The 27,155-nt window shown below is 39.8% G+C and overlaps 1 protein-coding gene across 5 annotated transcripts in view; it reads right to left on the minus strand.

Annotated features, from left to right (window-relative positions):
* Positions 1–13,134: 13,134 nt before the first annotated feature.
* Positions 13,135–27,155, minus strand: part of Veph1 (ventricular zone expressed PH domain containing 1) — a 208,969-nt gene continuing 194,948 nt past the window's right edge. For 2 of the 5 annotated variants that reach the window (XM_076932482.1, XM_034500909.2), the window contains exons 13-14: positions 20,366–20,502; positions 13,135–16,552 (exon numbers count right to left, since the gene is read on the minus strand). In XM_076932482.1, the coding sequence (XP_076788597.1) occupies positions 16,316–16,552; positions 20,366–20,502 (374 nt within the window). In that variant the 3' untranslated portion in view covers positions 13,135–16,315. Of the gene's footprint in view, positions 16,553–18,474; positions 19,634–20,365; positions 20,503–27,155 lie in introns of those variants that run through there. The other 3 variants (XM_076932483.1, XM_076932484.1, XM_076932486.1) reach the window with 3 other exon arrangements.

The raw sequence follows: 27,155 nt of genomic DNA on the forward strand, positions 1-27,155 counted from the left end.
CCTCCTAAATGTATGTCCTTTCACCACCTCCAGAGTTCTGAGATTGCAAGCATGAGTCACCACAAGTGAATCAATCAGGGCTTGGTGCATGTCAGGTAAGCCCTCTATCAGCTAAACTACAGCCTCTGCCCTCAACATATTTTTAAATAAAAAGCAATTTTATTGCATTTCATTTTTGTATGTGCTCCATGGTGCACAGGTGGAGGTCAGAGGTCAGACGACAACTGATCTGTGGATCTGCAGGAGTTGGTTCTCTCCCACCATATGGGTCCCAGGCATTGAACTCACGTTCTTAGACTTGGCAGCAGGAACTTTACCCACTAAGGCATCTCTTTGGTGTGGATTTAAAAAGTTTTAAACTGACTGTGAATGCCTAGGAACTTTGGTTTAAATGAATTGTGTCTAATGAGACCAAACTAGTAAACAGAATGGAGAAATTGAAGAAGTGATTGTATGAGCCCTTTGTCTCACCACCAACACCCAAGACACTCTCTCCCTGGAAACCTGCTAACCAGGCTGCCAGGGAATCAGGCAGGCAATCTTACTCTCCTTCCCATCCTCCATCCATCCAATTTCGTGTGTGTGTGTGTGTGTGTGTGTGTGTGTGTGTATGTGCATGTGTGTATGTGTAAATATGTGTGTGTGTATGTGTGTATATGTGTATGCTGTATGTGTGTGTGTTCAATTAAGCTGATAAAATGATGCTTATTTATGGTTTTTCCAAACATAGTTAGAGTTATTTCTATTTCCTCTTCTCCTATTTTTAGCCCTCTCCTCACTCAGTGTGAAATCTGAAATGCTGAAAGAGCTAGAAGGACACACAGATGAACTCTACATGATATAGGAAGAGGATCCCATTCCAGGAAACTAAGGCCAGTGACTGGCAAATGGGACCTCAGAAAACTAAAGAGCTTCTCTACAGCAGAGGCTACTCAGTACAGTGATGCTGAGGCCCATAGAGTGTAGAGAATCTTCACCAACTGTACATCTGATAGAGGATTAATATCCAGAGTATACAAAAAACAAAGAATCAAGAAAACAAACAGCCCAATTAAAACTGGGCTAATGATCTGAACAGGGTATTCTCAAAAGCAGAAATAAAATTAAACACCAGAAGAATGTTTGATATCTTTAGCAATTAGGAGAATTCAAATGTCAACACTTCAAGATTTTATCTCACCTGAAAAAATGCTGGTAAACTGTGGGGACATGGATGGTGAGATGTGGGGACACCAGAGGGTGAGATGTGGGGACGTGGGATGGTGAGATGTGGGGATATGGGAATTTTCCTTCACTGATGGTGGGATTGCAAGTGAACACACCCATTATGTAAATCAATGTGGAGACTTCTCAACAAGACTAGATCTACCTATAACCCAGATATACTATTTCCTGATAAATGCCCAAAGGACTTGAAACTCTATTTACAATGGGTAGGAAATGGAGCAACCCGAATGTCTTTTAACTGATGAATAGATAATAAAAATGTGATGCATAGACACAGTGGAATTCTATTCATCCATGAAGAAAACAGTGAACTCAGGAACTCTGTGGTTAATGGGTAGATCTGGAAAATATACTGAGTGAGGTAACCCAAACACCTCATATCCACTCCTATTTTAAAATCCTAGTTTCAACTCTTTGGATTTGAACATGTAACCCAAAGTACTTCCAGAAGCAAAGAAATTAGAAAGGGACCATGGCAGAGAGTGCAGTGGGAGAAGGAGCTCTAGAGAAGGGAACACAAGGATACAGATGTATTTCCCTCATGAGCAGGAGAAATAATGGAATCAGAGTGAGACTTACTATGTTTCTTAAAGGCACGGGTGATTAGTCATCTTTGAGTCCTAGGGTCACAGCTTCATGCCAGGCATGTTCTGAATGTTCACTCAGCATTAGTTAAGTTCATGCCAGAATCACATTATTTTAAAGGATGTTATGGGTAACTGCAGTGGAAATGGTAGGTGGCTGCAAGAGAGAAAGAGAGAGAGAGAGAGAGAGAGAGAGAGAGAGAGAGAGAGAGAGAGAGAGAGAGAGAACTAATGATCAGAAGCTAGGAGAGGCAGCATTTTTGAAGAACAATCATTAGCATCGAGTAATATAATGGGAACCAATATTTGAAAATGCCACTGACTATGTTGGGTTCTGAATATTTGACTGATTATGAGAGATTTTTATTTACAGCTAATAGTTTTTTTTTTTTTTTGAGTTCTCTACAGGAGATGTTATTTCATAATCAGAGCAAATTATTTTGATGAGATGTAGACTGAGGAGAAAGCAATGGTCTCTCCATTCCCAAAAGTGAGCAGCCAGAAATGACACCTGCCAATGATGACAAGAAAGGGCCTTCTGTAGGAAAGAGGAGAATAGACCAGCAAGCCCCGATTCTTTAAAAGCCTGAGATACTGTTTACTGATGGTAAATGCTGAGTCCCTTCCTTGGGAGAATGCGGCCTACCTCATTTGGCTGCTTACAATCTGCTAATTGCTTCATTACATTGGCAGTAGTGGCTACATTAGAATTTAGTTTTATCCAAATTAAGTATGTTCAAGAGATTGGGATATTATAGCAATGTCTAAAGCATGTGGAGATATGTGAGAGGTGATTTTATGGAAAAGCATGAATAAGCCCCCATGAGATATCTATGTGACAGTGGTTAAATGGTCCTCAATTCAACACTTTAGGCATATGTACCCATGGCATTATGGTTAATTTCCCAAGACTGACATGTCTAGATGGTGGTTTTAGCTAGATTAAAAGGATGTGTCTTATCCTGATGTGGGAGTAGGTGAGCTAGTTTAGAAGACCAAATCATTGTTTTTCTTTTGTAAGAGAAAAGACTCTTGGGTCATTTCTTCCATATTACAGTAGATCTGAATTAGGAGAGAACAGAACATCCCCAGAAGAAATCTGGTGTTCGCAAGTGGCTGGTAAACATAGTGGAACATCTTCTGACTGTGTGAAATCTCAGACCGTTGGTAACGGGGGTGATAGTGGAGGGATCAGAAATATAAATTTAATATAAGATAACACAAAATAAGATCAATTTCTGCAAAGCAGAAGCACTCACCGTGTCCTCACGCATAAGTGGGAGGACTTGTATACAGATCTAGACTGTGGATTGTCTGCTGACATGAGTGGACAGGTAATTGGAAACAAAACAAGGTAAGAAACGATTCTAAAAGAATTCAAAATAAGAAAAGTTCAGTTTTCTGAGTGTTGGGGCCGGTGACTATTGACTTCTAATGGGATCTCACAGGACTCTATCATTGCTGAGTCGGTGAATCTGCCACTTAAGTGCTTTGACATTATTTGACTTCTTTGTGACTTTTCTGGATTCCCAGCACTAAAGTGAAATGTAGTCACTTATTGATTGAAAGACAATGGAATTCATTTTCTGTTCGATGGAAGTATTAAGATTTATATAAAGAGACATAAAGGAACTATGCAAGTACAATGCATTTAGTGGTCACTTTATAGACAAATTTACAAGGAATCCAGGATTTCTCACTCACCTAGACCCCCAGAGATGCTTTCCCTGAAATAAACAAATTCAGTATGTGCTGTGAATGGGATTGTGGAAGGATTGAAAGTTTGTTCGTCTGGAATATCCTTTGCCAAGGATGGGATTCTCATGTCCTGACAGGTCTGGTTGTTGCTATACAAGTACATGGCTGTAGGGCCTTGCAAAACCTGGCAATAGAAAGAAGCTCATTTGGCAGTGGAAATCTGTCATCTCAGCTCATTCAGTGCAAAAATCACAGCTCAGCAAGCACGCATGAACACTAGTCCTTGGGAGCTGCATAGCACCTTTGAAGGTCATAGAGTCAACCACCCACCCATCCTCGCTATTCTGCCTCTGGTTCTCCAGCTTCCATCTTGGTTGTCAACTTTGCCTCTCTGTTTTGTCTTTAGTATATTTATTGTAAAGGTGTCTTCTGGAAATGTTCTTCCTACATCATGCCAGACCGGGACTCAGAGAGAGAAAGCTGAAGTCAGTGGTAATAAAACCTTCAAACCTTCCACCAGCTAGGCTCCAACTGCTAAAGGCTATATACACTCACACCATGGGTAATGGCCAAGATTGTGTATTTGTAAGGGCATGTGTCAGATTTAAACCATAATGAGAACAAATGAGCCATCGATGGAGAAGTGGCTATAGTTCCCTATGGGCTTGCAAAGCAATCATTGAATATTTGCTAAGAAGGGAAGGCACAGAGCTACTGTGGTGGTTTGAATATGCTTGGCCCAGGAAGTGGCACTATTAAGAGTTGTGGCCTTGTTGGAAAAAGTGTGTCACTATGAGGGGAGTGGGCTTTGAAACCCTCTTCCTAGCTGCCTGGAAGTCAGTCTTCTCTTAGCAGCCTTCAGATCAAGATGTAGAACTCTTGGCTCTTTTGCCAAGCAGTGTCTTCCTGGATGCTGCCATGCTTCCTGCCATGATGATAATGGAGTGAACCTGTGAGACAGCCCTAATTAAATGTTATCCTTATAAGAGTTGCCTTAGTCATGGTGTCTCTTCTCAGCAATAGAAACCCTAATTAAGACAGCCACAAGTATGGTTACATTTTATTTTCTTATTGAAATAGATAGGAAGGAATTACATACTAAGCCAAGTACCCAGAGTGAGGTAACTGCTAAATCCCTCCATGTAAGTTTAAACTGTCCAGCAGTAAGACTGTTGCTCAGAACTATTGATAACACAGTGTTTTGTAGTTTTATTTGTAACATTTTTATCTCTTCCTGGTAAATAAGATGGTGTGACTTTCTTAGATTTCTATTAAGGTAAGAGTCTGCAGAATATTTTTATATGAAGCACTGATTTGTAGCTGATATGTTTTTTACATGCTATTCTGCCCAATCTAGAGATGAAAGAGGAGTAAGTTGCTAGTTAATAATGTCCTTTCATAAGGTAATAATCTGAATTCTCATGAGTCCATGCTAAGAGAATATTGGCATTTTTTCTGATTTCTATGCTGCAGAACACATTTTTTCAGCCCCCTTGTCTTTCAGGAACATCTCTGGGGATGAATAGAACAATGAATCTTAAGTTATTTCATATATATATATATATATATATATATATATATATATATATATTTAGAGAACTGGGCATACTTTTGAGGGTTCTTAAGTCATAGTATTTATTTCTCTGCAATGCCCTTTAGATTTTGCCCAGGTCTTCCCCTCTCATCTCGTCTTCTCCCCCTCACCTTTGTCTATAGCAGCATCACGAATAGGCCTTTGACTCCTATGTAAAGAAGGTGGATAGAAGATAAACCAGTATCAGTGTATTTTGATATGACCAACCAAAGATTAAAAATTAGTATTAGAAATTATTGAGAATATATGTTTCATTAAATAAAACTTCTCAAGAAATAAGCAGATAAAGCTCTCGCATATACGTATTTTCATTTTAAGGCTTTCTGCAAGGAAAAAAAATAATCAAAATGAAGTAAAAATGAAAACAAATTGAATTTCTGTCCACAACTACAAATTTAATCATGCTTTTTAAGGTTTCAGCACATTTGGAAAAATGGTTTCTTCTTCAATCTTGGGAAGGCCTGTCTGCGGCATGCCTGAGGCGACAGCTGTGGAAGTGACAGAGGTTTCCTTGGGTGACAAATGATTTTGATGCTCAGTGGTTCAGAACCCAGGGGAGTTCACTTGCCTTTGAGATTGTGCATCACGGAATGAAACCAGGAGGCTCTGGTTCACAGGCACCAAGAGCCAAATTCCAAATTAGAGGCATTTAGTTAACGCAATCACAAAGGCTCTGTCAAAAGTAATGAAAGTGGTCACCTGCCCTCATAGAGCTGATGGCTTCATGCTATTTTTAGGCTAAGTGCTCAGTGGAAAAAAATATCATTGTCTATTTTTTAAAAGAAAGATTTACTTTACTATTCATTCCTGCATGTGCATTTGTGCACATGAGGGAGGTACCCATGGAGGCCAGGAGAGGCTGTTAGATCACCAGGAGAGGGAGTTACTGGTGGTTGTAAAGCCAACAGTGTGGGTACTGGGAATTAAACTAGTCCTTTGAGAGACCAGGAAGTCTGGGTCTCTTGACCCCAGAACCATTTATCCAGCTTTCTACCATTATTTTATTAAAACCTCCCACTATGAAAAGCACGAGTGCCTTGCTGGAATTTACTTTAACAACTGTCACCAAGCTGCTAAGCACTTTGTGACTGATTAAATCAGCTAGATTTTTTTTTTTTTTATCTCTGGATCTTGAGAAGGAGCTGGTAGCGGCTGGAGGAGAGACAACTCAGCAGTTTAAAACACGTGATCCTCTTTCAAGAGTCCAGGGCTCAATTCTCATCAACAACATTGTGGCTCTTGTGTAATTCCAGTTCCAGGAGATCTGACACCTTTTACTGACCTCTCTGGGGACCAGGCACATGCATAACCCGTGCAGGTGAAATACTCACACATATAAAATAAAATAAAATAAAATAAAATAAAATAAAATAAAATAAACCTTTAAAGAAAAAGAAAGGGCTGATAGATTTAAAAAAATCCCACACAGATAATAATTAACAGCTACAATTATTCTCACCCTCTTCCTGCCCAACTTCATATAAAAAGATATCCAGGGTGATTACCCTATATATACTCTGAGAATCTGTCTCTAAATTAAGTTTATGGGCAAAGGATGGTCAATGATAACTGATTGCCATTAAATAAAAGTAAGAAGTTCTGGTGTGCCATTGTGTACTGTTGGCTAGAAGAAAGTATTTTAAATGCCTTTTTTTCTTATAAATTATTGAAAATGTTTGAATTGATGATATGCTTATATTGATCATACAGTGTAATATATACCAAGGCATTACATTGTACTGTTAATATCCATGTTTTTTTTTATTAGATATTTTATTTACACTTCAGATGCCATCCCCTTTCCCCATTCCCCCCCCTTAGAAAACCCCTATCCTATGCCCCCTTTTCCTTTTTGCATTTATACATTTTTTTTAAATAATGTTAATCATAAGCGTTATAAGTTTGGAATTGTTCAATCAGAGGTGTAACCCACTGACCGACCTAGATATAACAACTATCTTTGACTGGTGGAGATACATGAATATCTGCCTCCCTGTCTCCCCCCTCTTTCTCTCTTTCATCACCTAGCTTCTCCTATCCTTCTTCTCCTCCTCTTCTAACTCCTTTTCTTCCTCTCAGTACTCCTTCTACCTTAGCTCCTCCTACACATCACCCTTCCTGTTAAAATGAAATTTTTCCCTCAAAATACAATTAGAGCATAATTATGCCAATTTGTACCAGTGAGGTACAAGATAGTCCTAATACCCAGTCCATCATTTTGTTGACTAACCAGCACCTCTGTCATCTATCCTAACTAAAACATTTAGTTCTGAACCTGGCTTTAGGATGAATGTCAGCTGACGACCATCCACTCAAATCTTTTCTCTTACGGTAAATAGCTATAAGTTTTCAACCCCGTCAGAAATCCAGAATGACTGAGTTAACTATAATTGTGGGAAGCACAAAGCATAGCTTCTAAAACTTAGCCAATTTATAGAGACCTCTGAACACCTGAAAAGCCCCTATACTACCAAACGTTGGAGCATCAAATCTTCAGCCTTCTGGCCCAGAATCATCTGACAGACCTTGGTGATGCAGGATTATTAAGGACTGATTACTCTGTATAGGCAGATATAATCAGTCGACTATTCTGCATGTGTGTCCTTTTCTGGACAGTAATTTGTCTGTAGATGGAGAGAGGCAATTCTTGCCTAGTGGCTGTTACCACACAACTGGAGTAACTCGAAGGATGCTCAATTTCTTCTTAGAATCCACGACAGGAAGCTGTCAGGAGCAGACAGGTCTCTAATCAATATGAACATTAATATATAAATATTTGTAGCATCAGTTCTATGGACTTCTGATGTTTTGAAAACCAACTATCCATGTAAGGTAACCTGGACTGTTTTCTGTTAACTCCACTCAGCTATTTCTAAGTAAACTATGGAAAGCACCCTAACAATAAACTCAAAAATATGAATTTGCTATAGTCCCTTAACTCATAGGTTAATATCCATGTTTTTAAAAAACATAGTTATATATTAAGTTAAAGTAAATTTAAATGTAATAATCTCTTGTAGATGGCAAAAAATTAAATTTAGAATTTGCCTTACTTCTCAAATTGTTGTTTCTACATTTTCTATCTCAGGGACTGTCACCACCATGCACACAGCGTCCTAGGCAAGTGCCTAGGAATGGGCATATCTGCTCTTCTCTTTTCCATCCCTGTCCTCCAGCTCCAGACAGTCACCAGTCTTCATCCATTTGGGTAATTCCTAATTTTACTAATTCCCCTGCCTGACTGCTCACATCACTCTCTTTCCCATTAGTGAGATAAAGTATCCAAGTCTGGATAACTTTGTAAAGAAAAGCAGTGTCTTTAAATCACAGTTTTTTTGGTTCAAGGACTTGACGGTGGCCTGGGCTCCACTTGAAAGAGACATGGTGGCAGATGTCATCACAATGATGACATCACGTGCAAGGCGAGACCACCTGGCAACACAGGAAGCCAGTGTGGTTAGGAAAGGGTTACATTTTTAACAGTCTTCTCTCAAGAACTAACCAGGGTTCCTCTACATCAGTAGAGACAGTTTCCTCCATGACCTAATTTCTCCTTACTAGCTCACCAACGTGCAATATCTGTACCCAAGAACCAGGTTCCTATGTGAACCCTTGGGGGAAATATCTAGATAATTGTTCCATTTCTCTCTGCTGTGTCTGCTACTACGTCAGTGCAGGTCTTCATCTTTGAGGAGACTTACAACTGTTTTGATGTGTTGTTTGTTTTTTGTTTTTGTTTTTGTTTTTTTTCTATGCAGTTTTGAGTTGGGGATTGAGCCTGGGACTTTATGCATTCTGATTCTAGGCTACCACGTCCTCTAGACTTTGCCACAGCTACTGATACATAGTCCAGTAATTGTACGACCATAAAAGTTGTCTTTCTAAATGTGAACCTGCTCAACACCTTGTCGTGATGCTAATCATCTTAACTTGCCATTTCAGAAAGGGACTGTGTGCTTGTTTACATTTGCAGGGTGGTTCCTTAACCTGCTATTTTGTTCTCTGTTTATCTATAGCTTTACTATTAGTTCATTAAGCACAGCTTATTCTATAGAGCCTCAGGGAAACAGCGATCCGGTGCATTTACATGTGTTTTCTCCTGTTTCCACAGGACTGTGTGTATAACTTCATTAAGACACTAGATATCCTTCCAGTCTGGGCCCAAGCACTGAGCAGATCCTGGATGGCAGCTCTAACCCCAGTAGTAACACCCACCTCACACAGTTCTGATACAACCAAGATAATAGGAAAGACAGGCTCTAGTCAGAGACAGGGCAGGTAGCACTAAGGAGATCCAGATGGCGAAAGGCAAGTGCAAGAACATAAGCATCAACAACCCAGGGTACTTGGCATCATTAGAACCTAGTTCTCCCACACAAGAAAGTCCTGAATTCCCCATATTACTAGGAAAGCAAGATTCAGATTTAAAATCACTTCTAACAACGATTATAGAGGACTTTAAGAAAGACATAAATAACACTCAAAGAATTTGAGGAGAATACAGGTAAACAAACAGGTAGAAGCCCTGAAAGAGGAAATACAAAAATTCCTTAAAGAATTACAAGAGAACACAACCAAACAGGTGAAGGAATTGAACAAAACCATCCAGGACATAAAAATGGAAGTAGAAACAATCAAGAAATCTCAAAGGGAGACTACCCTGGAGATAGAAAACCTAGGAAAGAAATCAGGAGTCATAGACGCAAGCATCACCAACAGAATACAAGAGATAGAAGAGAGAATTTCAGGTGCAGAAGACACCATAGAAAATATTGACACAACAGTCAAAGAAAACACAAAATGCAAAAAGTTCTTAACACAAAACATCCAGGAAATCCAGGACACAATGAGAAGACCAAACCTAAGGATAATAGGTATACGGACTGGATGTAAACAGTACCCAGCATTTTGCTGCATACGGGAAACCCACCTCAGTGACAAAGATAGACTCTACCTTAGAGTAAAAGGCTGGAAAACAATTTTTCAAGCAAATGGTCCTAAGAAACAAGCTGGAGTAGCCATTCTAAAATCTCCAGCCCGAGAACACAAAGGGAGGAATTCATGGCTCCACCTGTATAGGTAGTTGAGGGTGGCCTTGCCAGGCATCAGTGGATCAGGATCAGCCTTGGTGCCTGAAAGTTTGGATTCCCTAGTGTTGGGTAATTTGAGAGCAGGGAGGAGGGAATGGGAGGATGGTGGGAGCACACCCTCATAGTAATAGGAGGAGGGGGATGGGGTTAGGCATCAATGGAAATGGAGGGCCTTGGTGCCTGAAGGTTTGGATTCCCTAGTGTTGGGTAATTTGAGAGCAGGGAGGTGGGAATGAGAGGATGGTGGGAGCACACCCTTATAGAAATTTCCAGAATTATATGGATTAAACATGACAGAGGCAGGCAGCCAGAAGACTAGATTCCAGAATTCAAACAAAAAGTTATCTTGATACTAAAATTTGTTTTGAGAATTGTATATTGCAGAATATGCAGCCTTGGTGTATCTACTCATCAAGCAAGCTGAGAAGACCTGCTTGAACCTCTGATGTCCTGGAATTCCAGCTGGATGCAGTGAAGGCACAGTATCAGAGGCTTATCAATTTATTCTTCCCCCTGCGCTTCTTCTAATATCTCATCGCCTATAATCAGCTTGAAGAAGTTAATGAAGAGTCGGCACCCCCTATTCCCTGGACTTGGGGACTGAGGTAGTTAATATTGGGTTGTCTTTCTAGGAAAAAATAGTGGTTTTGGTAGAACAGGGAGGATTAGCTAGGATTTATTGCATAGCCATAACCTAGTGGTAGAAATGTTATAATATGTATAATTGTTATTAAGATGAAGTTATAATTCCTTAAATGGTACAAAGTTTACTTTGATTTCAAATTTAAGGTTTTCACTGGTACGAGCTTCTTATTGATATAAAAGTGAGGTGAATATTGATACTCTCATGGGCATTGTGCCTGTATAACACATTTAGGAATACAAGGCTTAGACCCAGTCCTTCTTTAACTTTTTAAACTGATTTGAGATGGTTAGCCTGTGAGTTAAGGGCCTATAGCAAATTCATGGCTCTGAGTTTATTGATAGGGTGATTTCTATATTTTCTTTAGAAATAGCTGAGAGGAGTTAACAGACAACAGTCCAGGTTACCTTATATGGATAATTGGTTTTCATAACATCAGAAGTCCACAGAATTGACATTACAAATATTTCTGTAGTAATGTTCATTTTGATTAGAGACCTATCTTCTCCTGACAGTTTTCTGTCTTGGATTCTAAGAAGAAATTGAGCATCTTTGGAGTTACTCCAGTTGTGGTGAGACAGCCACTAGGCAAGAATTGCCTCTTTTCATCTACAGACAAATTACTGTCCAGAGAAGGACACACTTGCAGAATAGTCGACTGATTATATCTGCCAAGACAGAATAATCAGCTCTTAATAATTCTGCATCACTAGGTCTGTCAGATGATCCTGGGCCAGAAGGCTGAAGATCAGATGCTCCAACGTTTTGTAGTACAGGAACTGTTCAGGTGGGCTAAAATATAAATGGGCTCTATAAATGGGCTAAGTTTTAGAAGCTATGCTTTGTGCTTCCCATAATTTCAGTTAACTCAGTCATTCTGGATTTCTGATGGGGTTGAAGACTTATAGTCTCATAGCCAATCCCGGCTATTTACTTTGAGAGAAAAGATTTGAGAGGATGGTTTTCAGCTGACATTCTTTCTAAAGCCAAGAAAAAAGCCAGGTTCAGAACTGAGTCTTTTAGTTAGGAGAGATGACAGAGGTTCTGCTTAGTCAATAAAATGATGGACTGGGTATTAGGACTATCTTGTACCTTACTGACACAGATTGGTATAGTTATTCTCCGATTGTATTTTGAGAGAAACATTTTAACAGGAAGGGTGACATGTAGAAAGAACTAAGGTGGAAGGAGTAAGGAGAGGAAGAGGAGGAATAAGGAGAGGAGGAGAGGAGCTAGGTGATGAGAGAGAGAGAGAGAGAGAGAGAGAGAGAGAGAGAGAGAGAGAGAGAGAGAGAGAGAATGAATCATGGAGGCAGTTGTTCACATGTCTCCACCAGTCAAAGATAGTTGGTATATCTAGGTTGGGTATTGGGTTACACTTCGGTTGAGCATTACCAAACTTATAAAGCCTTTGATCAACATTAAAAAAATTGCATAAAAGCAAAAAGGAGAAGGGGGGGGGATTGGATAGGGGTTTTCTAGGGAGAGGAAATGGGGAAAGGGGATGGCATCTGAAATGTAAATAAAATATTCAATAAAAAATAAATTTAAAAAAGACACTAGATATAAGACATTTCAACTCTTGTTGTATGTGTCTGTCTCCTTTACTATACATTAACTTCTTGGGGGAAAGAAATAGGTGTATTGTCTTGTTTTGTTTTTGTTTGTTTTCCTGGTGTAATTAACCTTAAATATACCACAACCTCTCCTCCCAAAAAACCTATAAACTCCTTCAATGGTGTCAGCCTCTTCATGTGCTTTACTGTGTGTGTGCTTCTGCTTTCAATAAAAAAGCACTGAGAACTGGGAAAAAAAAAAGAGGTTGTCTTTTTATTTTGGAATCTCCAGGCCAGGTATGGTCCTTGGTGCTTAGCAGGTTCTTTTTTTTTTTTTTTTTTTCGAGACAGGGTTTCTCTGTGTAGTCCTGGCTGTCCTGATACTCACTCTGTAGACCAGGCTGGCCTCGAACTCAGAAATCCGCCTGCCTCTGCCTCCCAAGTGCTGGGATTAAAGGCATGCGCCATCACCGCCTGGCTGCCTAGCAGGTTCTTAGTAAGTTGCTGCTCATACAGATTGCATGTATGTGTGTGTGTGTGCATGCATCTGTGTATATGTGTATATATGTGTCTCTGTGTGTGTGTTTTGTGTGTATAGTGCAAACATGTGAGTCTGTGAGTGCTTATGCACATGGAGGTTAAAGCAGATTATCAGGTTTCTTCCTCTGTGACTCTGACTTTTGTCTCAAGACTGGGTCTTAGTTACTTCTCTAGTGCTGTGAATGAACACCAAGACCAAGGCAACTATAGAAGAAAGAGTTTATTGGGGGCTTACAGTTTCAGAGGATAAATATGTTTCCATCACAGCAGAGAGCAGGGCAGTAGGCAGGCATGGTCCTGGAGCCGTAGTTGAGAGCACAAATCATGAGACATAACCATGTAGCAGAGGCAGGTGGTGGGGTGGTTAACTTGAAACGCCATGGGCTTTGAACCCTCAAAGCCCAGCCACCAGTGACACACCTTCTCTAACAAGCCACACCTTCAAATCCTTCCCAAATAGTTCCACCAACTGGGAACCTAGTAGTCAAATATGTAAGCCTATGGGGACCATGCTCATCCAAACGACCATCTGGGGTTTCTCAGTGAGCCAGAAGTTCATCACTTCAGCTGGACTGGTGGCCAAGGTGCTCTTGGGATCCACTTGTCTCCAACTCCCAGTGCAGGGTTACAGACCCCAAAAGCCATGCTGGGATTTTCATGTCTGTGTTGCTGACTTGACCTCAGAGGCTTGTGTTTGTAGGCAAGCTCTCTCATGACTGAGACATTTCCCTGGCCCCTGGATACAGAACTTTGAAAAATTATTCTCTATCACATTTAGTAAACTTGACCTTGTCTTTCCTTGTCTATATTTATTAAACTGTTTTCCTTCTTATGATGACGTCACCTAAAACAAAATAAGAAACCACTCATTTATTCTATTCTGCTCTTTCACCTTAACCCCACCTTTAAAAAATTAAAATACAACAGTCGATTACTACAACACATCGAAAGTTAACTTTTACTGCATCGTTTCAATGAAATTGTTCTTACCAGTGACACCAATTGCTTCCTAATTATGAAAGTCAAGCTCTATCTTCCGGATTTCAAATTGCTGACATCCCGAAAATCCTTCTTAATTTAGCTTTTGTAATATCATGTCTCCTGGGCTACATCATCTCTGAATACTGATCAGCTAATCTACCTTGCCTTTGTCTAAATATTGTTATCCCAAGGGGTCATTTTCAATTCTCCATTTCTTATGTAATTCAGCCAATTCCATATCTTTCACAATTACCTACGTATGCAGTGGACCCAAAATTTGATCTCTTGAACTCTATTTTCATGGTGTAATAATTTCTGTGGCTCATAATATCCTCAAACTTTACATGTTAAAATTGAATTAAGTTTCTTTGCTCAAGTATGACCCCTTTTACATTTCCTATGCCAGTGAGTTAACAGTAGTGTCAGTGTGGTGACATCTTTTCCAGGCTTCTATGCTAAAATACATAATAAATCAATTTCACAGAAAAAAGTTATCTTTGATATATTACCAGCGGGGGTTTTATATGAATTAATCAGTGCATAACAAATTACCACATGGTTTGCATTTAAAGCAGGGTGTACTGTTACTGTATAGTTTCCGTGGGGCAGGAGTCCATCTTATCCGGGTCCTCTAAGCGGAGGACCTCATGGCTGCCAACAAGATGGTGGTGGGCTGGCTCTTGAGAGGCTCACTATTGTTTCAGGGTCACATAGGTGTTGGCGCAGGTCACTCATTGCCTTGCAGCTATAGTACCATGGCAGCTTATTCAAGCTCACCAGGAGAGTCTGACATACTCTTTTTCTTAGCTGATAACCTGGCTGTTCAGGTTGTATCAGTTTTACTAAAGACATCTGAAGGACCTTAATTTATTTGTTACTTTTTAAATTTCTGTTGTAATGTAACACAATTGTAGGAGAGACTACCGTATCACCTTTGCCATATTATGCAAGTTAGAAGCAAGCTTCGGGTTCCACTCCCCAGCACTCCAGGGGTAGAACATTATTACAGGGCATGGGTCACTGGACGTCACCCAAACTGCCAATGGCAGCTTAATTCAAAATTATATAAGGATAATGGGAAAAACCAATAAATGCTTATAATTTGGGCAATACAACGCTTAACACAGAGAAGAAAACCACAGAATTTTAATTAAAAAAAATCTTGAAGTTTAAGAGAGGTGATGCATATTTACAAAGAAGAAAAGGTGTCTTTCTATTCCTATTCTCTATACTTACTGCCGTGGACAGTAGATAGAGCCACGTGTCCAAACATTAAAATCCAATTTTACACTCTAATAAGAGCCTGAATTTAATTATATAACTGGAGTAAGAATCACTGTAACGTGTGCTGCCATCTTCTGTGTTGAGAAGATAAATGCTTAAGGGTGGTAATTTAAATAATTAAACAATTTTAATGCCTCCCATATGCTCACATATTTGAACACGTGGTCCCATTGGTAGTGCTGTTTCAGGAAGTTGTGGAGCCCTTAGGGGGTGGAGCCTTGGTAGAGGAAGTCCATCGATGGGGGTGGGTTTTGTGGTTTTATAATCATACCCTGCTTCCCACCCTTTCTGCTTCCTCCGCTAAGTAAAAGTCAGCCAGCATTCTGTTCTTGCTGCTATGATTTTTCTGCCTGGTGCCATGTATTCTCCTACACAATGGACTCTATCCCTCTGGGACCATAAACCAAAATAAATCCTTTCTCCCTTAACTTATTTTTGTCAGGGTATTTTGTCATGGCAACAGAAAACTAATATACTAAAGTTAACTGTTTTCTTGAGTGTACCTTAGTTCAACCTTTCTTAATTTTTTTTAAAAATGTTTTTAATGTGATAGTTTTCCTTCAAGAAAGATCTTTTGGGCATCTGTTGTTTTAAAATTTCATTCATTCATTCATTCATTCATTCATTCATTTCTTCCTCTTCTTTTGTAAACTGGAAGTATGAATGTGCTATGGTATGCAGAGAACAGAAGATAAGTGACAAGAGTTGGTTCTTCTTCCACCAAGTCAGTTATGGGGCTAGAACTCAAGCCATCCAGCTTGGCAGCAAGTTCCCTTTACCTGCTCAGCCTTCTTGCTGGCCCCATTCACTGCTTTCTTACAGCCATAAATCACATAGCTACAGAAGTTCTTTTATACGTAACTTTCCCTCCCTGGCCCACGTGCTCCAATATGAACTCTGTGGCTTCTCTTTCTCACGTACTTGAGGCAGAAATCTTGGAGTTAATACAAGAGCTGCGAGGGCGTGGGGTTTACTGAGAACCCTGCCATTTTAGGCTCTCTTTAGGGATAATGGTTTCCCTGGTATTTAGTGAAACCCAATAGCGCCATCGTGGGTTCCTCTTTGTTGACACTGGCAATGCCTATCATGCGTGGCCGTAAGAGCGGGTGTGCGAATCCCTACAGATATGTGGTTACTTCTCGGCCCTCCCTCTCCTTTGCCTGGGCCAGCGCCACGTTGATGCACTGAAGCCACTCCTCTGCGTTCTTCTCATCCTTGGCTTTGAAAACATAGGTCTTATTGTCTGTGAAGATTTCAAATGCCCGAGGGAGAGAGCGGTCCCGGCGTTTCTTGACCACAGCTTTCACGCTCTGTACTTTGCTGAGTTCTATTGGGGAGTCATCAGGGTCATCCTTCTGGGAGAAATGGAAAGGAAAGGTCATGAGTTGGCTCCTGCTGCCGCCTATTTCACTGGCTCTTGGAATTTCCCAAGAGAGCCTGGACCTTTCACATCCTATGGCTTGAGACCTTTCTGTTTTGGGTGCTAAGGCCCACAGAGTCATTAGGACAACAGAAGCTCAAATTTTGGCTTCTATTATAGTATTATAAGTCATCACAAGATAGCCAGTACTGAAATTTATTATAAGTGAAATTGAAAAAAAAAGTTTAATTCATGGTTCTTTGTTCTTCTGTCACCTTCTATTGATATTGACACTATTAATAAAGCGCAAAGCAGCAGTGAAATCTGGAATACACTCACCTCAAATTTTCAGCTAGTCAAAGAGGCCTAGTATTGGGTTTTCCTGTGGTGTACTACTGGAAAAGGGTATTGAAAACCTAGTGTCTAAGTAGCTTTTGGAATCTCTGAACTAGAAGCATGCACTGTCCATAGACATTACTCAGTGATGTTGTATTTGTGTCTTAGGAAAGCAAAGGCTTAATATTTGTGTCTTAGGAAAGCAGAGGTTTAGGGACCTCTGTAATACCGGAGTCATCAGATTGGGCTAGCACAAATGGTTTTAGACAATTAAAAATGTCTAAAAGCAGTGAACACATTTTGTCTACTGGAAAAAATACCTGTGGTTGGGCATCTTGCCAACTGTCCTTTTCCCCCCCCCCCCCCCGTTGTGATAGTCACCTCCCCTACTTGGCAATGAAAAAGCACTGTTCTTACTCAAAACTTTCTAGAGTGTATGGCCAGCTTGGAAAAGCCTCAGGAACACCGAACACCACCTCCATTCCCTAATTCAACATAGCAATGTTAGGGAGATATTGTTATAACAAGACAACATAACTTTTCTATATCAATTTTATTAATAGATAGCATTCCCTCCCTCTCCGCTGTGTGTGTGCATGTGTGTGTGGATACGTAGAAGTCAGAGGTCAGCATCAGATGCCTTCCTCTTAACCCTCTCCACATTATTCTTTGAGACAGAGTCTCCCACACTGGCCTAAGCTCGTCATTTTGGCTAGACTGTTCAGCAAGCCCCTGGGATCCACCTTTCCAGTCAGGTTAGAGACAAGAGTCACTGTGGGGCTTTTATATGGGCGCTAGGGATTCAAACTCAAGTCTTTATGTGTATGAAGCAAGCAATTACCCGTTAAGTCATCTTCCTGGTCTAGCATTTCCATTTTAGTGTTTAATACTTAATTACTAAATGTGGCATTATACTGAAGCACATTCATAAATGATATAACTTAAAAAAAAAGAGAAGTCAACCAGAAAAATGAGCACTTAGAGGTTAATGATCACAGAAGTTAAAACAATTGCATTTCAATGTATGCACACGGTTTTCTTATACTGAAAAATGATAGGGAGGACTGGAGCGATGCCCCGGTGGTTAAAGGCATGGACTGCTCTTGCTGAGGACCCGAGTTCAGTTCCCAGCACCCACTCTGGAATCTTCACAATCGTCTGTAACTCAAACTCTTCTGGTTTCCATGGGAACCCACCCATACCCAAACACTTATAATTAAATACAAAATAAATCTTAAAAATAACAGGGCAATTGAGACACATTGTTAGGGAAAGGTAGTAAGAAATCTGAATTCAAATGAAACAGAAGCAATGAAAATATCTCTACTAAAGATACTAAGATATATATTTTTAAAAAGATGCATGATACTGAATTAATGTGTTATGGTATTTTATTCTAGTAATTATATTTAAAGAGATTTTTTAAAATTAAATATAAATTAAAGAGAAAATATGCTTTTTTATTTTGAAATGTCAATATTTATAGTGCAACATAAATTAAAACTGTGTAAATTCATAATAAATGTGTCAATAACATTTAAGATGTTACATAGATTTTTTTTTCCCAAAAAATTCTTTTAGGTGTTACACAGGACAAAATTTGAGGACATCTCCGCTATACAGTCTATTAGCCTAATTTCGTTTATATTAAGTATATGTTGATAATAAATTGTGTTGAGGTCAGACTATAGTACAGAAATTGATACACTATAACTGGATACACCATAACTGATGGAGAACAGAGGGCTCCTACAGATATAAGGAAGGTGAGAGAGAGAGAGAGAGAGAGAGAGAGAGAGAGAGAGAGAGAGAGAGAGAGAAGAGAGAGAGAAAGCACTGTTGCCTACCTGGCTAGTGGAAATCAACACCATAAGAATGTGAATTTGAACTACAGTCTGGGTTTGCCTTTCAGGCCGAGGTTTCACTGATGTTTTTAAAAGAGGTTGTTTTTAAAAGAGGTTGTGAGTCCTTGTGATCAGAGGTATTTTGTTGTATATTGTTTCTCACTATTGAGACACATGTTCTGTCAGATTTCTACAATGCCAAACTGTTATTTACTGATAAATATACCAAACAACGTATTCTTTAGAACTTAGTTAAAAGTTTAAAATTTGGGTGAGAAATATTTAGACCATCATTTCAGTGCTTAAAAATAGTTTCATAGACTAGTTCTGTGTTTGTGCTAAGGGTCTGAGGAACATTGCTTCTTTATGTTTATTCCTGAGTTCTTGGGTAGATGTGGGAAATTCAGATGGTCATTCCAAACACTTAAAACTGCTCCAATGTGAACTGATGTCAAAAAATATTTCTTTAAAATCTAATAACTCTTTAAATTGAACATGCTGTCACCCTTTCACTCTGAAAAGGTGTTTAGCCAGAGAAAAAGCCACCTCCATATGGCACAGACTGAGAAAGATACATAGCTTCAAGGTATCACAAAATACATTTTTAAAAGCAAAAATCATTTTGAGGGAGGTCTTATTAAGGAAATACTTTCTCAGAATACATCATAATTCTGATGTACTGTATTTTACTCTCACTGAGAAAAATATTTCAATGACATCTCTAGTGAGAAATCTAAAAACATGGTGCATTTGTCCAGAGAGAATTGTTAATGTGTAACCCATTTAATTTATTAACAAGGCAATAGTTTAGTTTATATGATGGTTCAAGATATGAGTCAACTTGCCTGGGCAAATGGGTCCCCAAATAGCCATTAAAACATGGTTTCTGAGTGTGCCTGTGTTTCCAAAAGAGACAAACATTTGAGTCAATGGGAAACAAATCCACCTCCACCACTGTGGGTGGCATCAATCCATCCATGCAGCATAGAACAAAATCACAGAGGAAGGGACGTCTGTGTTACACTAATCTTTTCAGAAAAAAAGGATAATGGCCTGTTCCAGGTAAACAGGCAGAACTCTGAGTCTAAGGTCAGCCAGAGCTACATGGTGAGACTGTCTTCTCAGTGATATCATTGCCATCACCACCTCCACTACCACACACTGGTGCTTGGTGTGGTGGCACACACTGGAGCACTCTGGAGGCAGAGGCAAGATGATCACCATAAGTTCAAGGCCAGCCAATGCTATTCAATAAGGCCCTGTTTTAACACCTCCCCCACAGTGTCAGCATCTTGGGGATTGAGGTAGGGGACACAGCTTTACTATCACCCTCAGGCAGGTGGGGAGTTTTTCTAATCTCTTAGAGACTCCAACTTAGGCCAAAGTGGAGTTCATGGCTTCCACAGAGCAAAGAATTGCAAGCCCAGGCAGTCTAATGCAGAGTTGTGTTGAATGGATTTTAAGATAGGCTTAGGCATGAGGCACTCATAAGGTAAGATGTTTGAAAGCATGGGTGTGAGCTTCTGAGATGCCCAACTGTGTTTTTACAACTGTGTGCTTTAGGATTGTGGTGGTGTTTGAAGGAAAGAGAAACAATTTAAGTGTAAAAAATGTGTCAGAGAACTCACAGATTTCCCCTTTTGAAACAGAAGTTGGTTTCCAGCCAGTGTAAAATAACGCGTTTTCCACCTCTTGATGAACCTCCACCTCACTTGTTTCTCCTTAAGTTTTCCTTCAATGAGAGGCTGGCCATCTTGATTTACAACTATGGAGGGAAACAGAATGATCAAGCACTCATTTTCTGTTATTGATTTGGCACATGATCAAAAGTCATAACTGTAAAATGAACCAGACCCTGGAGAGCACATCTGAAATACTCCGACTGAAAGCCGTTTGGGGGAGGAAAGGGTTTATTTCAGCTTACAGGTTGCAGTCCATCATCAAAGGAAACCAGGGCAGGAACTGCAGCCAGACGTTGAAGAAGAAACTATGGAGGACCACTGATTACCAGCTTGTCAGCTTCCTTCTATAGCCCAGGCCCATCCTCCTAGGGATTACCTGATCCGAGGTGGGCAGGGCCTCCCAAATCAATAAAGATGCAAGAGAATATCCCATAGGTATGTTCACGGGTCAATCGAATGGAAGCAATTTCTCAACTGAGGTCCTCTCTTCTCATGTGTGTCAAGGTGACAACAGACATAGCCATCACACCTAGCCAGCACTGGGTATTTCTTATTTCAACTTAAAATATTGATCTTGAGAAACTTTGCCCAAATCCAGGACAGAGCTGCCTTCGTCTATCTGTCCTCAGGGTTCATGATGCTTGCTTTATGTTTGTCATTGTCACTCAGGGAAGGTTATTGGTGCTTGCCTTCCTAAGGCCTTTATCTCTCATTCACCCGAGAGCTTTATGGGGAGTGTCTTTGCTGTGTTTCCTACTAAAACACGTGATACCTCACACAGTACCAAGCAAGTAGTAAAGGAGTCTATAAATGTGTTAATGAGTGGACTAATTAGACACCAGAGTAGAATACAGAATGATTGCACATTGTCACAGAATTGGAAGGTCCATTAGAGGTGGAGAAGCTGAACTGAAGAATTTCATTTCTCTTACCAGCTATGTAAGATTTATTGTCAGATTTCCTTGAGGGTGTCTTAAGTTTTAGCGGGAGAAAACATCATTGTGAGTAGAACCCTATTTAGCGGTATTCAATTGCACCCAGTTTTCATAGCACATCATAAACAATAAAATTTATTTTTTCCATTGCTGTAGAATTAAAAAAAATGACAGTGTCTACTTTGCTATATGAACACAATCTATCTTTGCTATCTTGACAAACCATGCTCAACATAAGATAATCAAATATGTGGTTTTCATTAGTGAAGTTCTATGAAGGCTAGTTTGACATTCATTTCCATTTTGGTGTAGTGATTATTCAATCGAATGTTCTAACAACATGAAATAAAAGCTAAAAATAAAGATTACACACCACATATATTAGGTAGTGGTAAGGACTGTGATGAATTGAGAGTAAGGACTGGCTGGCAGTTGGTGTGCATATACTTTAGTCAGGAAAAAGCTTGGCTATTGGAGGCTTGGTTGCTCTGAGTCCTTAGTGATAAGAGGCTGTCCTGCCTACTCAGAAGATCCATTGTGCCTAGCATAAATGGCAGAAGATAAGTATTTTTTTTCCGTTATATTAGGCATGGTCTAGTTGGAGAGTTAATGTAATAATGCTCTTCATAAATTTGAATTCTCTACAAACACAGTGGTTGTGTCTTTTGTGCTATTCCACACCCAGCAGTGAAAACACCTAGACACTGGGTCACCCAGTTCCCAGGGTAGAAAGAGAAGATCCAAAAGGAAAAAGAGGCAACCACGAAACCATCAACTGCCTTCCCAAATGAAAATGATTTAATGCAAAGTCTTTAATAACTGCATTTTCCTTCTCTGTGCCTTTCAAGTAATATTGAAGCACATGGATTGGTAAGATTTGTCACTGTATTTCTCCTCGAGGTAGAACCAAGTGGTTTACTTGAAGGACCTATTTGACAGAAGGTTCCTGCATTGGCAACACTGCTCAGAGAGAGGAGCCATTAGAGATACAGAATGAATGAGGCATGACACTAACAAAACCCAAGAGAGGGGTGACCTGGAGCTATGTGTCTATTGGGAACCAAGACTTTTTTCAGTAATCCGCTGCTCCCCCAAGACTTCACCGTAGCCTTGTAAAAATTATCTCAGAGAGAAAGTCCATGGAAAGGATTTTATGGAGGAAATGTTAGCAGAACCTTAGAAAAGCAGAATGGTAGAAGCCAAATTTTGGCATCAAAATCATGTTGGAGAATTTAGTAAGAGCCAAGTAATCAAGAGAGAGAAGGAGGAAGAGAAAGAGAAGGAGTGGAGAGGGAGGGCAGGAGAGTTGGGGGACTGAATTCTTTTCCAGATACTAGCTCATGTCTTTTTTCTTTTTCTTTTCTTTTCTTTTCTTTTCTTTTCTTTTCTTTTCTTTTCTTTTCTTTTCTTTTCTTTTTTTTTTTTTGAGACAGGGTTTTTCTGTGTAGCCCTGGCTGTCCTGGAACTCACTCTGTAGACTAGCCTGGCCTCGAACTCAGAAATCCGCCTGCCTCTGCCTCCCAAGAGTTGGGGATTAAAAGCATTCGCCACCACTGCTCGGTGGCTAGCTCATGTCTTGCAGACATTTTTGTTTACAATTGCACATAACTTATGTATTATGGGACACATATCATTTTAATAAGTTTTTTTTTACTCACAGAATTTCCTTATAAACAAGTATAATATGATAGTATTGTGTCTTTATAGCCAAAATGTTGAATTACTTTTTTTTTTTTTTAAAGATTGTCGAATTCTATTGAAAACGAAGACATTGAATAATAGGATGAATAGTGCTTTCAAAGTACAGAGGGTATTCAAGTCTTTCCTACTTTCTAATTAACACACGACTTTACCCAAAGCAACACAGTTTGGGTAGGGTACTCCCTACCAACCCGGGTCTGTTCTTTTTCCTTTAATTATCAACAGGCTGAAATGATAGTAATGTGTTTAAATTTTTAGTGTACCTAAAATCCCAAGTCTTATCACGTTTACCAACTAAAACATTTTTTTTTTCAGAATTCAAATATCACTAACATCTTCTGTCCTCCAAGATGGAAAATAAAATAACAAATAAACCCTGAAGGTTCTACTGTGAGTAAGAGTGAAACAAGTGACAGCGATCAGCAGCAGATGAGAAGTTCTCCAGCTGGAGGAATGAATGAAACAAGAGTGTTCGTCTGTCCATCAAGCATCCATCCAGCTCACACGTGCTTCTGAGCATAGAGAAGGTATGAGGCTCGCTCGCTTTGAGGAGTGGTAGGACCTGTCTTCCAGGGAGCTTAAGTTATGGTGTAGGATCCTTAGAAACATGCACTGCTCAACAGAGGTTGGTGAGTCAGAGAAGGGTAACCACGTGCTCCAGCACACAAGAGGAAATCCCGCTGTTAGCTGAGAAGAGATGACAGGAGAGTTGGAACTTGCTAAAGAAGTGGGGAAGAATTCTCTAGAAAGTGCAGAAAGATGTGTGTGTGTGTGTGTGTGTGTGTGTACTACACAAAACAACCTAAAGAGACTCAAGATTCAGTGACTCAGAAGCTAGTTCCAAAGCATTTGCTTGAGAAAAAAGTCCTGGGCTGAGGGCTGAGGAAGTAAACCTTGTTCAAGACTTTGCCCCATTGAAAGACTGGCAAGGTGCCCTACCCTGAAAGTCAAACAACTGATTGACTTATTCACAAAGATTGTCACTAGTGATAGTGGCTGCCTTAGAAGAATCTCCCATGACATCTGTGGTTGTTCTTTTTTCTTTCTACCTCAATCTTGACTTTGTAATATTTTAGAAAGCATGAGTAGACAATAATGTCTGCATAACTGCTAATCCTCAGGCACACTGACTTCCATTCAGGCTTAGGAGCACCTTGTTTTGTGTGCTTTTCCCAATCTTGAAATACCTCACTGCATATAGACAGCCATATTTCACTGCATATAGACAGCCATATTTCACTGCATATAGACAACCATACCTCACTATTATAGACAGTCATATCTCACTGTGTTTAAACAACCATACCTCACTTCATATAGACAATAATACCTCACTGCATAAAATACCCATTCCTCAATGCATATAGACACCCATCCCTCACTGTATATAGACAGCCATACCTCACTGCATATAGACAGCCATATCTCACTGCATAAAAACAACCATACCTCATGACATATAGACAACCATACCTTACTGCATAAAAACAACCACACCTCACTGCATATAGACAACCATACCTCACTGCATGTAGACAGCCATACCTCACTGCATATAGACAGCCAGACCTTACTGCATATAGACAGCCATACATCACTGCATATAGACAGCCATACCTCACTGCATTTACACAGCCATACATCACTGCATATAGACAGCCAGACCTCACTGCATATAGACAGCCATACATCACTGCATATAGACAGCCAGACCTCACTGCATATAGACAGCCATACATCACTGCATATAGACAGCCAGACCTCACTGCATATAGACAGCCATACCTCACTGCATATAGACAGCCAGACCTCACTGCATATAGACAGCCAGACCTCACTGCATATAGACAGCCAGACCTCACTGCATATAGACAGCCAGACCTCACTGCATATAGACAGCCATACATCACTGCATATAGACAGCCAGACCTCACTGCATATACACAGCCATACATCACTACATATAGACAGCCAGACCTCACTGCATATACACAGCCATACATCACTACATATAGACAGCCATACATCACTGCATATAGACAGCCAGACCTCACTGCATATACACAGCCATACCTCACTGCATAAAAGCAACCACATCTCACTGCATATAGACAGCCATACCTTACTGCATAAAATACAACCATACCTCATGGGATATAGACAACCATATCTCACTGCATATAAAAAACAATACCTTACTGTATATAAGCAACATCTATTCGAGGCCATCATGAATTCCATTTGTGATATTTGAATTTTTATATATTCTTTTCTGGTAGTTATAGGTAAGTGGCTTTAAAAGAAGGCACATCTGGGAGAAAATATGTAATTTCCCCCAAACTGAGTATCAAAATAAGAATTTTAAAATAAGAGCTGAGAGAAGGTATACAGTTACCCTCGAAATAATGGCTGCTGGGAGCTGTGGTTTCTGTGCAGTCTATAGCGAATTTCTTTGTATATATTGTATGTGTTGTTTTGTGCATCTCAAAGTTCCTTTTTTTTGGTAGTGTGTGTGCCAGTTCTAACAAAGCCAGAGTGATTACAGATGATGTGATCACTAACTACGAGCTCTTAGGAGCTACAGAGACCGTGTGGCTTTTAAAATCACTAAGGGTCTTCACAAATGCCATGTTTCTTACGTGCTTTAGAGTATATATTTCCTTATTGGGGTGAATAAGTACATACAAACACAAAATAGTCAGCACTGTTCCTATAAAATGCTGTGGGGACCAAAGCAGGAAAGTGAGATCAGTCTTATGAGGGTGCTTCTGCACTTCCAAATGGTCTCATTGCTCGTTAGTTTCATATTCACCAAAGTATAGGTCATTTTCTAGATTTCTCTGACAAAGCACTGAGTATCAACCTTCCAGGCCGTCAGAATTACACTTTCTTACACCTTTAGACTGTGTTCTGGGGCCACCTTCTTCAAATCAGCTGCTAGTTTGTGAAAATGCACTTTCCAAAGTACTGCCCTAAATCCACTGTATCTGACTTTTGAGGGGTGGCGAGGGACTCTGGAGTTTTAACGAGGTCTCCAGACTATGGAGAGCAACAATCTATATGCTTCATGTCTCTCAAGAACTCCTGGGAAGTTTTGAGTTTTGTCATGATGGGTGAGAGTAATTGGTCAATTAGCAAACAAAAAAATAAAGCCAAAAATAGCAAGAGAAAAATGGTTATGACTTTTCTACAGAATAAAAGACTAGGAGAACAGCATGATCATATACCTGTTGTTGGATTTATTCATTAAAATTACTAAGTGCTTAGAATCAATACTTGTGCAATTTGGTTTATATTATTAATGAAACTAAATCTATTTTTTTTGTTTGTTTGTGTGTAACATATATATGTGTGGGTGTATGTGTGTGCAGAGGACAACCTTGGGTTTCATTTCACAAGGTGTCTCTGGCTCATTGGCCTAGAGCCTTGCCTAGTAGGCTAGACCAGATGGCCAGTGAGCCTCTAGTCTGTGTTTCTTTCTCTGCCTCTCATCTGGCATTGCTGAGATCAATACATGCCACTTGGTCTAGCTTTTTCTGTTCATTCTGGGGATCTGAACCCAGATCCTCACACTGCAAGGCAAGTGCTTTACATACTGAGCTGTCTCCCTCAGTCTGGTAAACAAACAAACAAAGTCTAAGGGCACTTTCTAAGAAGACAGCCCTTTTAGCAATTCCGAGTGTTATGTGTACTTTTATGAGAGACTCATAATGAAGAAGGGACCAATAAGAATAGAACAGGAAGTAGAAAGAAATGGAGATAAAAATTCAATCTTTGGATTAAAGTTTTAACAAGAGTTTCATACAGATATCCCATGTAGGTCCCACTTGGCCTCATTAATGAACTCTTATGATTTATTGGCAACATCTTGTAACTATAATTTGCGAACTATAGCAGACTCTTCATGCTGAGATCTGAGCATGGAGACAACCTGCAGAGAAGGAAGCTGACCTGGGCTGATTCACATTATTCTAGGAAAGGACTGACCAAACTGTATGACAGCAAAAATCTAAACATTTCCTGGCCTTTACATTTATCCATCCATCATCTATCTATCTATCTATCTATCTATCTATCTATCTATCTATCTATCTATCTAT

Source organism: Arvicanthis niloticus, chromosome 4 (genome assembly GCF_011762505.2).
Source record: "Arvicanthis niloticus isolate mArvNil1 chromosome 4, mArvNil1.pat.X, whole genome shotgun sequence".
NCBI classification, from domain to species: domain Eukaryota; kingdom Metazoa; phylum Chordata; class Mammalia; order Rodentia; family Muridae; genus Arvicanthis; species Arvicanthis niloticus.